This window comes from Coregonus clupeaformis, chromosome 15 (assembly GCF_020615455.1).
Source record: "Coregonus clupeaformis isolate EN_2021a chromosome 15, ASM2061545v1, whole genome shotgun sequence".
Lineage (NCBI taxonomy): Eukaryota > Metazoa > Chordata > Actinopteri > Salmoniformes > Salmonidae > Coregonus > Coregonus clupeaformis.
In genome coordinates, this window is record NC_059206.1 from 34,287,435 (window position 1) to 34,305,738 (window position 18,304).

The 18,304-nt window shown below is 45.4% G+C and overlaps 1 protein-coding gene across 3 annotated transcripts in view; it reads left to right on the top strand.

Moving 5' to 3' along the window:
• The window catches only part of LOC121583493 (splicing factor, suppressor of white-apricot homolog), a 172,686-nt gene that overhangs the window by 121,938 nt on the left and 32,444 nt on the right, over window positions 1-18,304 (top strand). For all 3 annotated transcript variants that reach the window (XM_045225112.1, XM_045225111.1, XM_045225113.1), the window contains one exon: window positions 8,850-9,043. In XM_045225112.1, coding sequence (XP_045081047.1) covers window positions 8,850-9,043 — 194 coding nt within the window. The remainder of the gene's footprint in view (window positions 1-8,849; window positions 9,044-18,304) is intronic.

The following is an 18,304-nucleotide window of genomic DNA, read 5'->3' on the forward strand; positions in this document are numbered from 1 at the left end:
GGACAAAAGGAACACCTATGTGAGAATGCTGTTCATTGACTACAGCTCAGCGTTCAACACCATAGTGCCCACAAAGCTCATCACTAAGCTATGGACCCAGGGACTCAACACCTCCCTCTGCAACTGGATCCTGGACTTTCTGACGGGCTGCCCCCAGGTGGTAAGGGTAGGCAACAACACATCTGCCACGCTGATCCTCAACACCGGGGCCCCTTAGCAGTGTGTGCTTAGTCCCCTCCTGTACTCCCTGTTCACCCACGACTGCAGGGCCAAACACGAGTCCAACACCATCATTAAGTTTGCTGACGACACAACAGTGGTAAGCCTGATCACTGACAACGATGAGACAGCCTATAAGGAGGAGGTCAGAGACCTGACAGTGGTGGCAGGACAACAACCTCTCCCTCAATGTGAGCAAGACAAAGGAGATGATCGTGGACTATAGGGAAAGGAGGGCCGAACAGGCCCCCATTCTCATCGACGGGGCTGTAGTGGAGCGTGTCGAGAGTTTCAAGTTCCTTGGTGTCCACATCACCAACAAACTATCATGGTCCAAACACACCAAGACAGTCGTGAAGAGGGCACGACAACACTTTTTCCCCCTCAGGAAACTGAAAAGATTTGGCATGGGTCCCCAGATCCTCAAAAAGTTATACAGCTGCACCTTCGAGAGCATCCTGACCGGTTGCATCACCGCCTGGTATGGCAACTGCTCGGCCTCTGACCGCAAGGCACTACAGAGGGTTGTGCGTACGGCCCAATACATCACTGGGGCCAAGCTTCCTGCCATCCACGACCTATATACTAGGCGGTGTCAGAGGAAGGCCCAAAAAATTTACAAAGACTCCAGTCACCCAAGTCATAGACTGTTCTCTCTGCTACCGCACAGCAAGCGGTACCGGAGCGCCAAGTCTATGTCCAAAAGGCTCCTTAACAGCTTCTACTCCCAAGCTAGACTGCTGAACAATTAATCAAATGGCCACCCGGACTATTTACATTGACCCCACCCCCTCCTTTGTTTTTACACTGCGGATACTCTCTATTTATTATCTATGCATAGTCACTTTACATTTACGTTATTTAGCAGACGCTCTTATCCAGAGTGCATACATTTATTTTATTTTTTTCATACTGGCCCCGTGTGGGAATCGAACCCACAACCCTGGCGTTGCAAACGCCATGCTCTACCAACTGAGCTACACGGGGCTAAACATATTTTATTTTTAGCTTCTCATTGAACCATTTAGATAAATGTGGCCTATGCAATTACTGTAAAAACTGTTCCAAATATGTTTTGTCATTTAATGTATAGATTTCAAGTGGTTGAATTTGAATAAGTTGTACCATACAGCTCCAATATTAATTATTGTTATGTTATTACAATAGTTACATGACAAATACACACTGAGTGTACAAAACATTAAGAACAATATTGAGTTGCACCAGCTTTTGACCTCAGACCAGCCTCAATTCATCAGGGCATGGACTCTACAAGGTGTCGAAAGCATTCCACAGGGATGCTGGCCCATTTTGACTCCAATGCTTCCCACAGTTGTGTCACGTTGGCTGGATGTCCTTTGGATGGTGGACCATTCTTGAAATGCACGGGAAAATGTGAGAGTGAAAAACCCAGCAGCGTTGTAGTTCTTGGCACACTCAAACCAGTGCACCTGGCACCTACTACCATACCCCGTTCAAAGGCACTTCAATCTTTTGTCTTGCCCATTCACCCTCTGAATGGCACACATACACAATCTATGTCTCAATTGTCTCAAGGCTTACAAATCCTTCTTTAACCTGTCTCCTCCCCTTCATCTACACTGATTGAAGTGAATTTAACAAGTGACATTGGTAAGGGATCATAGCTTTCACCTGGATTCACCTGGTCAGTCTATGTCATGGAAAGAGCAGGTGTTCCTAATGTTTTGACACACAGTGTATAATATATATTATAAAAGTTGGTAAACTGAAGTGTCATACTGTAGTTTGTGCACCTGAATGATAAATATAAAGGGAACAAAGACAGACGTTTGAATGGCCTGCACTAGTCAGTCTGTCTGTGTGCTGGCTTGCTATGTCTCAGTAGGAAAGAAGTCCAGCAACTCTTTAAGGACAGTGGAAGTTAATAAAAATGCTTATTTGTTGTTAAAACCAACACGTTTCGGCCCGAATGCTACTGCATTTTTATCAACTTCCACTGTCCTCCAAGAGTTGCTGAATTTCCTCTTCACTTCAGTTTGCTCCTCTGTTCATGTACCTGATATGTTAATGACATAGAAAGGGCCCCATCCTCTGATGATCAGCAGGTCAGCAAGCTCAACCACCTCACCATCCTCACCCACCTCAGGCTCTGAACATCATAACTGGTCTCTCTCTTTCTCTCTCGCTCGCTCTCTCTCTTTCTCTCTCGCTCGCTCGCTCTCTCTCTCCCTCTCTTTCAATGTCTCTCTCCCTCTCTTTCACTGTCTGCCTCTCTACCTTTCTCTCTCTGGTAATATGGCTCTGCTTGCTGGGAGGGCAGCTGGCGGAATAGGAAAGACATCGCTCAATCAAATACACATGCACACTTTGACTTTTGCTGGAAGTCATACGAGCCGTAGTAGGGAGGGAGGGAGGGAGGGGGGAGAGAGAGAGAGAGAGAGCTTCCAGGAAGGGTGAAGGAACAGCCTGGACACAGTAAACCACAGTCATATTTCTCACTTAGCTTAGCCAATAATGGAGCTATACAGTGCATTCGGAAAGTATTCAGACCCCTTGACTTTTTCCACATTTTGTTATGTTACAGCCTTATTCTAAAATCGATGTAAAGAAAAATCATCATCAATCTACAAACAATACCCCATAATGACGAAGCAAAAACAGGTTTTTAGAATGTTTTGCAAATGTATAAAAAAGGATTCAGACCGTTTACTCAGTACTTTGTTGAAGCACCTTTGGCAGCGATTACAGCCTCAAGTCTTCTTGGGTATGACGCTACAAGCTTGGCACACCTGTATTTGGGGAGTTTCTCCAATTCTTCTCTGCAGATCCTCTCAAGTTCTGTAAGGTTGGATGGGGAGCGTCGCTGCACAGCTATTTTCAGGTCTCTCCAGAGATGTAAGATCGTGTTCAAGTCCTGGCTCAGGCTGGGCCACTCAAGGACATTGAGACTTGTCCCAAAGCCACTCCTGCATTGTCTTGGTTGTGTGCTTAGGGTCGTTGTCCTGTTGGAAGGTGAACCTTCGCCCCAGTCTGAGGTCCTGAGTGTTCTGGAGCAGGTTTTCATCAAGGATGTCTCTGTACTTTGCTCCGTTCATCTTTCACTCGATCCTGTCTAGTCCTCCAGTCCCTGCCGCTGAAAAACATCCCCACAGCATGATGCTGCCACCACCATGCTTCACCGTAGGGATGGTGCCATGTTTCCTTCAGACGTGACGGTTGGAATTCAGGCCAAAGTGTTCAATCTTGGTTTCATCAGACCAGAGAATCTTGTTTCTCATGGTCTGTATCTTATGGTGCCTTTTGGCAAACTCCAAGCGAGCTGTCATGTGCCTTTTACTGTCTTCCGTCTGGCCACGCTACCATAAAGGCCTGATTGGTGGAGTGATGCAGAGATGGTTGTCCTTCTGGAAGGTTCTCCCATCACCACAGAGGAACTCTGGAGCTCTGTCAGAGTGACCATCGGGTTCTTGGTCACCTCCCTGACCAAGGCCCTTCTCCCCTAATGGCTCAGTTTGGCCAGGTGGCCAGCTCTAGGAAGAGTATTGGTGGTTCCAAACTTCTTCCATTTAAGAATGTTGGAGGCCACTGTGTTCTTGGGGACCTTCAATGCTGCAGACATTTTTTGGTACCCTTCCCCAGATCTGTGCCTCGACACAATCCTGTCTCTGCACTCTACGGACAATTCCTTCGACCTTGTGGCTTGGTTTTTTCTCTGACATGCACTGTCAGCTGTGGGACCTTTAAATAGATAGGTTTGTGCCTTTCCAAATCAGGATGCACCTGAGCTCAATTTCGAGTCTCATAGCAAAGGGTCTGAATACTATGTAAATGTAATATTTCCGTTTATTTATTTTCAATACATTGGCGAAAATTTCGAAAAACCTGTTTTCGCTCTGTCATTATGGGGTATTGTGTGTAGATTAATGAGGATTTTTTTAAAAATCCATTTCAGAATAAGGCTGTAATGTAACAAAATGTGGAAAAAGTCAAGGGGTCTGAATACTTTCCGAATGCACTGTACAGTATGTTCACACAGTCTCAGCAGTGTGTTGATGCAATCATAAAGGCATGTGTGACTCACAGGGCCCATTCATAATGTTTAGCATGCATTGAGCCTGGTCTCACACACACAGGCACCAAATGTTCTTGTATTTAGGCATAGTTTTGGGTGCTGGTTCAGTCTGACAACACACACACCCAGCCCCAGGGGTCCATAGGGATGGAACATCTGTAAAGAACAAGCCTGGCAAGTGAAATGAATTGCGATGTGGCAGGGAGGCTGTCACTCAGGTAGATTGAAGGGGTATTAATAGCAGACAGGGGAAACCTAATCTGTATTAATGGACTTTAAAGCGATCTCACAGGCTGGCTGTGATTACCGATGGTGGGATTCAGCAGACAGAAGACGTAGACACTCCCTGTGTGTCGTGTGTGTGTGTGTGTGAGTGTGGGTCCATTTAGCAGAAAGCATAGGATGTCAGCACTCTCTCTGTATCATGAACAATGACTCAGACAGACCACCTCAGTCATTCTTTACTGCCTTAAGGCCCCAAGCCTGTGCTGTTATTGAGTGAGACCAGTGGCACCTCTCATTTATTAAAGTGTGTGTGCTGTCTGTCTCATCTGCCATTAGGTATTTTGTCTATTACAACTTTCTAAAATATCAATAAAAGGTTTTTCTACTTTAGATTGTTGTGACAATCTTCTTAAACATTTACAACAAAAATAACAATTTGTTCCATTATCCTCTATCTGCACCCCTCGCTTAGTGCTGTTGTAAACAACAATAGCATGATTCGTTTTACTGATGGTAGACTCTGACTGAAGCCAAAATGTATTTGTTTTAAAGCAGATCCAATGGTTTGATTGCTAAAGCACTTAAGTGGCCAAGGACCCTACTGATTGGGGCCTCTATCACACACACAGTCTGAGCAGCTCTGTCTGTCTGTCTCGCTCCTCTCTTTTCTTTTTTGATGTTTCTCTCCGTCTCACTGTCTTCTTAGTCTTTCACTCACTTCATCCATCTTTGTTGTTCCTCCCTCTCTCAATATACACTCTTTCTAAGTTGCTCTCTCTCTCTCTCTCTCTCTCTCTCTCTCTCTCTCTCGCTCTGTCTCTGGTAGTCTCTCTCGCTCTGTCTCTGGTAGTCTCTCTCTCTGTCTGTCTGTCTGTCTGTCTGTCTGTCTGTCTGTCTGTCTGTCTCCGTCTCGCTCTCTCTCCGTCTCTCTCTCTCTCTTCACTCTTTCCCTATTAAGTGAGTGGGAGTCTACCATAGAGTTGTATAGTATATGTAAGGTCTCTCTGTCACATTTGGGGGTGCAGTAACGTTAGTTCTGTCCTGTCCCTGATGTGTTGACAATAAGCCTCAAGTGATTCGCGGCCAGCCTATTTATAGTCTAGAAAGAAGTCCGTATTCACCCCCTATGGTTGCGTAATATAATTACTTGTTTTCTAGCTCTCCCTGTGCGTTTCCGATGAACAGGCTAGGGAAGATTGCAGATGATGATAACTGCCCACACAGACACAGTAAATTGAGCTATTGTATTGTCAGGCTGGGCAATTTAACCCTTCGCCACAGTCGATGCCTAGGGTCCACGTTAATATAGTCATCATCATGATCACTGTCGTCCTGACCTCCATCATCATCATTTGTTCCTGTCTCTTTTCATCTATTTCTCCCCATTCTCTCCTTGGTCTCTCTGTCATTGAACAGTTATGTTGAGCTGTGTCTACAGAGAGGAATGTAGGCAGACACTATTTGCAGATGATGGCAGTAGACCATCATAGCTTATTTCACTGTATAACACTAAAGTGCCATTCACACTAAATCTACCCTCCACTATAGCCTATATATCCACAAACTTTACCTAGGAGGTGTCTGGGAATGGTGATCTGAAATGTGGCCATACACTTCAATACACTCATCTACTGTTTCTCAAACAGTGTCTTATCCCATCCTATGCCCCTCACTTCAATGCAGTGGTAATGTCTACAATATGTACCTAAACCACTGTCTATCCCCCTTCATCTGCCTGCGTCTTCCTTCCATCACTCTCTTCCTCTCCCTCTACTGCCTCCGCTGTCCTTTGCTAATCTCCGCCCCCAGCCCTGCTTTCTTGTCTGCCCTCCTCCACTGCCCCCCCGCTCCATTTGATCCTCCACTGCCCCTCACTCTCATCTCTTCCTCCCCCGTATTCTTTCTCTCCTCATCTGCTCTGTGACGATCTCCTCCCCAGCCAAGCTTCAGCTGAGCCTCACAGTACAGTAGCTTTTCTCTCTCACACCTAGACACACAGGGGAATCACTCACTCTCAGCACATCCCTGACCCCTTCTCTCTCCCTCACTCTCTCTCTTAACAGTAAATACAGTGGGGGAAAAAAGTATTTAGTCAGCCACCAATTGTGCAAGTTCTCCAACTTAAAAAGATGAGAGAGGCCTGTAATTTTCATCATAGGTACACGTCAACTATGACAGACAAAATGAGATTTTTTTTCCCAGAAAATCACCTTGTAGGATTTTTGATGAATTTATTTGCAAATTATGGTGGAAAATTAGTATTTGGTCAATAACAAAAGTTTCTCAATACTTTGTTATATACCCTTTGTTGGCAATGACCCAGGTCAAACGTTTTCTGTAAGTCTTCACAAGGTTTTCACACACTGTTGCTGGTATTTTGGCCCATTCCTCCATGCAGATCTCCTCTAGAGCAGTGATGTTTTGGGGCTGTCGCTGGGCAACACGGACTTTCAACTCCCTCCAAAGATTTTCTATGGGGTTGAGATCTGGAGACTGGCAAGGCCACTCCAGGACCTTGAAATGCTTCTTACGAAGCCACTCCTTCGTTGCCCGGGCGGTGTGTTTGGGATCATTGTCATGCTGAAAGACCCAGCCACGTTTCATCTTCAATGCCCTTGCTGATGGAAGGAGGTTTTCACTCAAAATCTCACGATACATGGCCACATTCATTCTTTCCTTTACACGGATCAGTCGTCCTGGTCCCTTTGCAGAAAAACAGCCCCAAAGCATGATATTTCCACCCCCATGCTTCACAGTAGGTATGGTGTTCTTTGGATGCAACTCAGCATTCTTTGTCCTCCAAACACGACGAGTTGAGTTTTTACCAAAAAGTTATATTTTGGTTTCATCTGACCATATGACATTCTCCCAATCCTCTTCTGGATCATCCAAATGCACTCTAGCAAACTTCAGACGGGCCTGGACATGTACTGGCTTAAGCAGGGGGACACGTCTGGCACTGCAGGATTTGAGTCCCTGGCGGCGTAGTGTGTTACTGATGGTAGGCTTTGTTACTTTGGTCCCAGCTCTCTGCAGGTCATTCACTAGGTCCCCCCGTGTGGTTCTGGGATTTTTGCTCACCGTTCTTGTGATCATTTTGACCCCACAGGGTGAGATCTTTGCGTGGAGCCCCAGATCGAGGGAGATTATCAGTGGTCTTGTATGTCTTCCATTTCCTAATAATTGCTCCCACAGTTGATTTCTTCAAACCAAGCTGCTTACCTATTGCAGATTCAGTCTTCCCAGCCTGGTGCAGGTCTACAATTTTGTTTCTGGTGTCCTTTGACAGCTCTTTGGTCTTGGCCATAGTGGAGTTTGGAGTGTGACTGTTTGAGGTTGTGGACAGGTGTCTTTTATACTGATAACAAGTTCAAACAGGTGCCATTAATACAGGTAACGAGTGGAGGACAGAGGAGCCTCTTAAAGAAGAAGTTACACGTCTGTGAGAGCCAGAAATCTTGCTTGTTTGTAGGTGACCAAATACTTATTTTCCACCATAATTTGCAAATAAATTCATAAAAAATCCTACAATGTGATTTTATGGAGAAAAAAAATCTCAATTTGTCTGTCATAGTTGACGTGTACCTATGATGAAAATTACAGGACTCTCTCTTCTTTTTAAGTGGGAGAACTTGCACAATTGGTGGCTGACTAAATCCTTTTTTCCCCACTGTACTTGACCACCTCCTCCTCCTCGCTCTCTCTCTCCGTCTCCCTCCAGCCAATCGGAATCTCTGATGAATCTATATCTGACCTTTTCCTCTCCCCAAACAGAAACTATAATACCAGTGTATCAGATATCAGACCTCCCTCTCACTCTCCACCCTCCAACCATGCAGAAGCTATGATGTCAAGATATACTGTACCTCACCTCTCTCTCGCTATCGCTCTGTTTCTCTCTCTCTCTCTCGCTCTCTCTCTCTCTCTCTCGCTATCTCTCTCTCTCTCGCTATCGCTCTGTTTCTCTCTCTCTCTCTCTCTCTCTCTCGCTATCGCTCTGTTTCTCTCTCTTTCTCTCTCTCTCTCTCTCTCTCTCTCTCTCTCTCTCTCTCTCTCTCTCTCTCTCTCTCTCTCTCTCGTTGAGCAAGTGAAATATGTAATAAACAAAAGTGAAATAAACAAATAAAAATAAACAGTAAATATTACACTCACAAAAGTCTCTCTCTCTCTCTTTTCTGTCTCTCTCTTTTCTGTCTCTCTATTTTCTCTCTCTCTCTCTCTCTCTCTCTCTCTCTCTCTCTCTCTCTCTCTCTCTCTCTCTCTCTCTCTCTCTCTGTGTCTGTCTGTGTCTGTCTGTAGCCAAGCAGAAACTATTCAGTCTTTATACTGTACCTGACCTCTCTCCCTCTAGCCAAGCTGAAGTTGGAGGACCGTCTGGCTGCAGCCGCCAGGGAGAAGCTGGCCCAGGCCTCCAAGGAGTCCAAGGAGAAGCAGCTTCAGGCGGAGAGGAAGAGGAAGGCAGCCCTGTTCCTCCAGACCCTCCGGAACCCCCTCACTGGAGAGCCTGAGACCAGACGGCCCGACGAGACCCCCGCCATGCCTGTGGTATGGAGGCATACACACGCACACACGCACACACGCACACACACACTGTGGTGGTGACAGTCCCAGTAGCGATATGCCAGGCATAGAGAAATGGATGTCCTGTTCCTAATGGAGTTTCTTCATCAAGGAGCAGATTGTAATTGGCACAGCTGACAGTAATGGACACGTATGTGTGTGTGTGTAGTGTGTTTCTTCCGTGTGCGCACGTGTACAGGACAAGATTTACTGTAAGTTCTCTGTCTTTCACACACTTTCCAAGACACCACATCGATCGTGTCTGGAGCACCTAAGCAGGGAAACAAAAATGGACAGATACAACCATCAATCATATATCACACACAGAGATAAGAGAGAGAAGCCCAGACTTGTGGTCAGTCATTGTGGTCTGCCACATTTGAGTAAGTTGTTGTGGATCGATGAGGGGAGATGCTGTGTTCAGACTATTCTGCTGTTGTTACTGCTGCCTGGGCTTTAGTGATGGACACTGGCATAGTGGTTATCAGATTTCTCCTGCTGTTCTATGGTGTTAAAAACACTTACACCCAGTCGGTATCTGTCTGAACCATGGGTGTGTGTGTGTGGGGGGGCCTGTTTGTGTGTACACAGAGTAATGGAGAATACATGGAAAAATCGAAGCAAGTTGCCGCATTTACGGTCATTGTATCACACACCCTACTCCACTCGTTGAGACACTCTGTCCGCATTGGCACGAGCGGTGGGGTGTGAAATCTGGAGAATCAGATGTCATTTCCCCAGCTATTGAACGTGTGTGTAAGCCTAGAGCAGGGCTCTCCAACCCTGTTCCTGGAGAGCTACCGTCCAGTAAGTTTTTGCTCTAACCCTAATCACCGGAGTCTAATAATTAGCTGGTTGATAAGCTGAATCAGGTTCAGTACAACTGGGGTTAGAGTGAAGACCTACAGGAGGGTAGCTCTCCAGGAACAGGGTTGGAGAGCCCTGGCCTAGAGGAAGACCTCTTCGTGCCAACCTCTCCTGGGATATGCCTATTCTCCCCACCGAACAGATGAGAAGTTTCTTAGTTCTTTATCTATTGTCTGTGTGAACTTGGCTGCATGTCGGTCCACTTCCTTCCAAGGTTTCCCCCCACAGGCTTAAGAAAAGAGATTTACACAGACATCTGGGAAATATGTATTTTTAGTGCCCTCGTTTTCATAAGTGGATATCGCTGTCTGCATCCTCTAGCTATAATGTATTTCCAATATGAATTTGCCTTTAGATCCCTGGCTCCCATCTAGGCATTCCCCTTAATTGCTGCTTGGTTCCCACCTCCCTCTCTCCCCCGCTCTCTTTCTCTGATGCAGCTCCAGTGTGAAGAAACATATTAGTGATTTTTATATCTAGACCATCTTTATATTCATCTTTAGTTTCAGTCCTCTCTCTCGCTCTCTCTGAGATGAGACAGGCTGTGTCTATCTGTTCTCTCTCCTCCACTCGGCCCACCCTGAAGTTAAGCGACCCGGCCCACCCTCCCGTTCCGTCGTAAGCAGCTAATGGTAGCAGTAAAAGACGCCCGGCTCAGTGGGAGTTTACGACCCCCCGCGACACTCCACCACCCCCCTATTTGTCCGAGGGACTCACCGCCGGTGATCTATGGCGCCTGTCTCCCAGGTTCTTGCCACTGCAACAAAACCAGTAGCCAGCGGTGCGGCTGGCATCTTGTCGTTGTTCCGCTACGACAAATAAAGCCCTGTCTAACTTTCCCATCAAAGTGGCCTATCAGGCCTGACTGGCAGAGAGGCTGTGATTTATGCAGACTGGGATGTGTTCATACCTGTGTACCTGTATACTTTACTGGCTGCTTTTACAGTGGATAGGTAGCTTATAAAGCTCTTCTCAGGAGGAGTATATTCAAGCAGCCAATCCCCTGCTAGGATTTCAACCTGCTACTGCTTTGTGACCAGAGCACCTCCCCGACACCTGTCGAGTCTTAAACCCCAAAGGCAGTTTAAAGATACTGTTTGATGTTTTAGCCTGTGTTTTTGCCAAAGCGTCCAACTTTCCAGATTTTTCCCACTTTTTCCCAAAATTCTCAGGGCTCCGCTCGCTTCTCTCCTCACCCTTGTTTCTGTGGCAGAGAGAGAGTGGTGTGTATGTGTGTTTACAGTGTGGAGAGAGAGACGTGTGTGCTGTTAACAGACTCCGCTGTGTGATGTCGGCACTTTGTTTGCAGTTTATAGTGATTCATGGCTTGTTTGAGAGTGCATCTAAGCGTGCAGCAGGAGAGTGGCCGCGAAACGGAGAAGCTCAAAGGATTCTCACAGAAGAGGGCGAAGAGGTGGAAAAAAACCTTCCTCAATAGAAAACCTACATCCTAATAAATAGCACAATCTGTTTTGGGAAAAGCAGTAAAAAGGAACAGCGCTGTTGGGCCTTTTCTCCATAGAGTAATGCTGTGACAAGCGAGACTAAGCCACTTCAAACTGTAAATAAGATTCCAATTAAAGTGTTTGATGTTGGGAGCGTCTGTCCACAGTGGAAATGGTGTTTGTCTGCTCTCTCTTATGTGTGCCTAATGGGTGACATCCCTGCCTGGGGACATGGACAGTCACCTGTTCAGCCAGGTGGCGCTGGGAGGAGTCCTGTCATGGCCGTGTCCTCTCTGTCACTCTGGCCAGCTGTGCTGTGACGTGTTGGGAAGGATGTGCTCAGTCTGGACAGGACAGGAGGGCTAGGCTATATTGATGAGGATAAGTTGTTTTCAGGCTAGTGGAGTTTGCTAAACTAGAGTTTGTTAGAGCACTGGATACATTGTCCTTTTGACTCCACTACAAGTAAAAGTATTGTTTTCCTTAACTTTAACGATGCCATAGACTTTGCATGAGTGGCTCAGTGAATGACGAACACCACATCTCTTAGAATAGCTGTTAGAGAACACTGCAATGACACTAATAGCCCTTTCTCCTCGCCAGTGGAACAAATGGTGATTGTTGTCGTTTCAGGGATATCCTTGCTGCCAGTCGCTCCTTTATGACAGTTGCTGCTCGGTGTGTCTAGTGATAGTGCATGTTGTGTGTTGTGGCGTGAGGAGCGGTGAAAGTGACGCAGGGTTAGTGTTCCATTATGAAAAAGTGGCGACGCAGCGGCGTGCTCCCCACCGAGAGAATCAACTGTCTGCAGGTCTCGGCAGCAGGAGCACCATCAGCACACAGAAAGAGATTTACATTTAATCTGGGGTTAGGGCTGTGATGTGAGCCTGTCACGAACACAGAGAAACGCTGCCAGGGAAAATAACAGGGAAGGCGAAAAAAAGAGAGAGCGAAGGAGAGGAGGAGGAACTTGAGTCATATTTTTAAGAAGAGGCTCGTGGTATGAAGTGTGCCTCTGAGGTTAAGTCCTGAAAAGAGAACTGGGTGATTGACTTAAATGAGGAGCGTTCTGGAGAGGGAAGAACACAGAGAGAAGAGCTTCTGAATCATTACAGTCATCATTGCGAGAGAGCCAGGGCCAAGGCGGCGCGGCCTATGCTAAATGTTGACTCCACAAAAAAATATAACTTTTATTTTCAGACTGCAGAGCGAGATTGTGGATAATAGCCCTGTGTCAATCAAGGACTTTGACAAAACTAGTTTATACATTTTTAGTATTAAGCATGGCAAAGAAAAGGTTAAAAATCTTTAAGTTGGTGTAATTGAAATGCTGACTTATGACATTCAAGTGTTTTAAGTTAAATTCGAGTTCAAGTGCATTATTAAATACTTCATACTTAAGCAGCAATGGAATACATGCCGATCCGGCCACATTCACTCTTGTCTGCCCTGGCTCCCTAACTCCCTCTTCACCTGTTTAGGATACACAACTGAACACCACTCTCTATTGTCTTTGGTTCATTCGGTTCACACACAAAGGCTTGGTGTCTGCGAGGCACGGAGGTCAAATCAGTCATTTGAGCTGACACTATATACGAACACAGACCTTTTATAGGCACTTTCTTTTCAGCTTACAGTCCTGTAGCCACCCCAAATTGTTGAAGGAGATTGCTTCAGAAGATGGATTCATTTCCGTGTGGGGGGCTGATTTGTGATGCCTTCTGAAATAACGTATTTATACCAATACATTTGCCACATCTCTCTTTTTCTCTCTCCCGTGTCTCTCTGTCTCTATCTACGTATCTCTCTCCATCTCTCCATATCATGACTATTCAGCATTTTTCTGTATAGCTATGGAGCAGATAGATGGGTCATATACAGGTAAATGCCAAAGTAAAGGCATTAAAAGTAGGACCAGAAAATACGACTTGGATCATCACACATGGTCTGTTTGCAAAATCTGAATTCATTGGAGTAAACAGACTGACTAAAAGCATGATACGTCACAATTTGGGATTCAAATTGGGAACAATTTAATCCAATACACATTTTAAGTCATTTTAAGCTTTCTGTGGCAGGCAGCTTCAGCGCCAGGACATCTGAGTAAACAGCTAAGGAGGCTTGCAAGGTGACAAATTCCCCCCTGCCTCAAACACTAATAACATCACATTATGGATGAGAACAGAGAAACAGCCTCACAAGAATGAAATAGTCAGTGAGGTTTCAGCAGACGTAGCAAAATCTGCTATTTAGGTATTTTTTTCTTGTTTGGCCCAACATCTGGGCCTTCTCTCTCCCTCCCTCTCCCTCTCGTGTGACGAATCGTCCCTTTGCGAGAGCACTGCTTTTGCCGAGGTCACACTTCACGTTCTGCCGAGAGAACTAATCCCTGTCCAATTTATTCAATTTAGGTCAGGGTATGAGCAGAGTGCTTTTAAATCTCTGGCCTTGAATTTATGTATAAACTAATTAAAGTGAGCAGAGTCAGGGCCCCTGATTGAACGCTCCAAACAGCCTCCGATAGCCTCATTTCCTGCGGCCCTATTGATCCCACAGTTATTTGCAACTTTCCCTCCATTTTGTTACTCCGAGGAGAGAGAGAAAGACAGAGAGCAATAAAAACGGAAAACAGGCCTGTCGTTTTTTTTCTTGATTTCTTGTTTTTCTCCTTCTGCTGCATCCTGGTTTTGTTTCTGCTTTCATTAGTCTTCTACACAATCATAACATTAAATCCTCAAAGCATAGTCCAATAAAACACCTGGGATCCCTATAATGCCACTCAACAGGGAGCAGAAGTTGGCATCACTCGCCATGACGACTGGTTCTAGGAACTAGAACATCGGTAAACACATGTAGTCATTGAATACAGAGTACGCACTGTGTATGTTCTTCACTTCAATATGTTATTGCATTTACAATTATCTGTCAACTTTAGATGAGTCATCACATGGTTTACCATAGCTATGCTAATGTTTTTAATAAGCCATAGGATATAACTCGTCTCATTTGACAGATAATCGTTAATGCAATAACACATACTGAAAGTTTAAACTTTGCTTTCCACATATCTTCGAATGGCAAACTACCATCATCTGAATACCAGCCAAAAGATGTGATTGGACGAGGTCATCGGAGTCCCTGCCCATCTTCCTAAAACGTCTGAAACCCTACCTCCTACAAAGAGTATCTTAAATAAGACATCTCAGTATAAGTCTGTATGTACTTGACCATCATTTAGTGTTTTGTTGATGGTGGTGTAAAACGCTATCTCAGGCGCCGCTCTAGAATCTCCCAAAAGTGTTTAATTGGGTTGAGATCTGGTGACTTAGACACACAAGTTTGCTGACGACACCATGATTATAGGCCTGATAACCAACAACGACGAGTCAGCCTATAGGGAGGAGGTAAGTGAACTAGCATTGTGGTGCCAGGACAACAACCTCTCCCTCAATGTCAGCAAAACAAAGGAGTTGATTGTTGACTTCAGGAAGCAGAGAAGGGAACATGGCCCGATCCACAGCAACAGAGGACTTGACATTGACTAACAATACCAACACTCTTGTTAAGAGAGCGCAACAGTATCTCTACTTCCTAAGGAGGCTGAAGAAATTCGACATGCCACCCCGGTCCTCTCCAAATACTACTGCTGCACCATCAAGAGCGTCCTGACCGATTGCATCACGGCCTGGTACGGGAATTGCTCCGTCCACGACCGCAATGCCCTCCAGTGGGTGGTGAAGACAGCCCAGTACATCACTGGGACATGGCTCCCACCCATCCAGGACATCTACTTGAAACGTTGCCTGAGGAAGTCCCGCAGCATCATCAAGGACCCCACATACCCCAGCCACGAGCTGTTCACTCCCTTACCGTCGGGGAGACGGGTCCTTCTCGACAATGCAACAAGAAAAGGACAATATGAATATAAAGTAAATGGTGTATGTGTGTGTGCACACGCCGCTGGCCACAGTGCACGCTGTGTCCTCTGATGAATTGAGTCGTAAATCGTTCACTGTGGACGGCCCCATCTCCTACTCCCCTACCCTTCAAATCTATTGATTTATTTATAGAATCAATCCCAAGCAAAAGGTTAATGCATATTGATGCCTTTCAATCTCGTAAATGATTGAGTATGATACATTCTCTGTGTGTGCACTTACATGAAAATGTTTCGGCAGGAGTGTACGCGCACAGTATGTGTTTGTGCCTGTGTTCGCAAGTGTGTGTGTGCATCTCTCTTTCTCTCTTCATCTCTCTCTCATTTCTCTGCCTGTCGCTCTTTCGCTGCGTCCCTCCTTACCCAGGGGCCCTAGTCACTTCCCTCTAGAGCTGCTGTGGCTCTCTAATTGATTGGGCTCTTTGTCTCTGGGCTGACATGCTCTGTTCAAAGGAATGGCCTCTCTCCTGGGAGACCTGTGTCTCTCCAGTAGGTAGCTCAGCCTCTTTAAAGGGCCTGCCGGAGCCCAGCCAGAGGCCAGCCGGGCTAATGGGCATGATTAGAGACAAAACCGGGGTGGAGAGGTGAACTGCAGAAACTCCTATGATACTCCCCCTTTCTTCCTCTTGCGTGCGCGCTTGCTCTTGTTCTCTCGTTTTATATTTCTCTCGGTCTTTTGCGCTCGCTCTGCCTCTCTCTCTCTGTCTCTCTCTCTGTCTCTCTCTCTCTCTCTCTCTCTCTCTCTCTGTCTCTCTCTCTCTCTCTGTCTCTCTCTCTATCTATCTCTCTCTCTCTCTGTCTCTGTCTCTCTCTCTCTCTCTCTCTCTCTCTCTCTCTCTCTCTCTCTCTCTCTCTCTGTCTCTCCTGGCTACAAATATCTGAAGTGTCTGCACTTCAAATATTTATATTTGAAGTGTCTGCCTGTCCTGGCCCGTAGTCCCGCTCTCTCCCGGCACCTCAGGGATATGAGGTGCTTTTCTAAGGGAGGCAGTCAGGCTTCTCCTTCTAAGTGGCTTTCAAGCAAAAACATTTATTATGGCTTCTGTGATTGACCTGCCAGTTAAAGAATCAATATGTTGCCGATTGAAGTCTGTGTCCCACTAAGATAGGCCTACCGTAAAACTTCAATTAATAGCCTGGGCGTTTATTTTCTTAAATCACTGAACACAACAGGCGCTTAATAGAGATCGGCTTCTATTTGAGCCAGGCGTCTATTTCCTTAATGCACACAGCTTTTGCTAATTTGCATAGTTAAATGTTTAATTCCAGCATTCACTTCCAGCATTTTAATCAAGTTCTTCATTTCCTGCACTAATGTTATCATTTACACACTGTGTCACGTTTCTTTTGTCTTAGTATGCCTCTATTTCATATTTTTTTTTCATTTTTTCTTTTCCTTGACAGAGTAATTATTCTCCTCTTTGACTGTGCATTTTCGGCCGTTCTTACTTTTGTCACTAGCGGGTCGATCTGACGATTTCTAGGGTTCTGTACTCTCGAAGTTGTTGACTGTTGTTGTGTTTGCCAGTTAGCTAGCAGTTCTCAGCTGTTAGCAGCCAATGGCTAGCAGTTTCTTACTGCCGATAAAAACTGATGATTGCCAGCATTGTTTTGAGTTGTTACTGAATTATTTAATGTAACAAATCAAACATTCAACCTCGTAAACAATTCATGGTAATTCATGGTAACCAATTCATTTAAACCCTGTGTTTATTTGAAACAGGCATTTGTTTGCTGAAATGTGTGCCATTGCCCGGCTATTAAAAGGGACAGGTGGCTATTTGAGACTAATTTAAGTTTAATGGTATATGTGAAATCAAATCAAAGTTTATTGGTTGCATACACAGCTTAGCAGATGTTATAGCGGGTGCAGCAAAATGCTTATGTTGCTAGCTCCTAACAATGCAGTAAAATGTCAAACAAGAACACAAATAATTAAAATGTTTTTAAAAGTACTACAAAAACTCCAAGAAATCTAGAATGTTGGGACGAATCCAATTAACAATCCAAATAACGCTGTAACAGTAATCAAAATGCAGTCTATACGTATGGACAACAGAAGAATTTACACAATATATACTAAGAATGATATGTACATCATTAGATATATTAGTGAGCTATGTCAAGAATTCTGTATATAAATAAATATGCGGTGTGTATAAACTAAACACAAAGTACAGTAGTAAAAATATTAGAATGAGCTATGTCGGGAAAACAGTATTTAAATATTCAGTGTGAAACAGCAAGTGTGTGCGTGTATGTGCGTGTTTGTGAGTATGAGGTGTGTGTGTGATAGCTTGTGTGTGTGTTTTGTGTGAGTGAGTGTGTGTGCATCACCTGGTAGACGGCTAGTAATGTCTGTTCAACAGTCTGATAGCCTGGTAATAGAAGCTGTTTTTTAGTCTCTCGGTCTTGGCACTGATGCACCTGCACTGACTCCATCTGCTAGATGGTAGCCGAGTAAACAGTCCTTGGCTCGGGTGACTGAGGTCCCTAATGATCTTCTTGGCCTTTGTTTGCTGTAAATGGAGGGCAGGTAGTGTGCGTTGGGCTGACCATACCACCCTCTGGAGAGCCATGTGGTTGACGGAGGTGCAGTTGCTGTACCAGGCGGTTATGCAGCCCAACAGAATGCTCTCAATGGTGCATCTGTAGAAGTTTGTGAGGGTCTTAGGGGCCATGCCGAATTTAGCCATCTGAGGTTGTAGAGGCGCTGTTGCACCTTCTTCACCACGGTGTGGTGAGACCATTTCAGGTCCTCAGTGATTTGCACGCCGAGGAACTTGAAGCTTTTTACCTTCTCCACTGTGACCCCATCGATGAGGATTGGGGTGTGCTCCCTCTGCTGTCTCCTGAAGTCCACAATCAGCTCCTTCATTTTGTTGACGTTGAGGGAGAGGTTATTTTCCTGGCACCACTCCGCCGGAGCTCTGACCTCCCTGTAGGCTGTCTCGTCATTGTTGGTAATCAGGCCTACCACGGTTGTGTCGTCAGCAA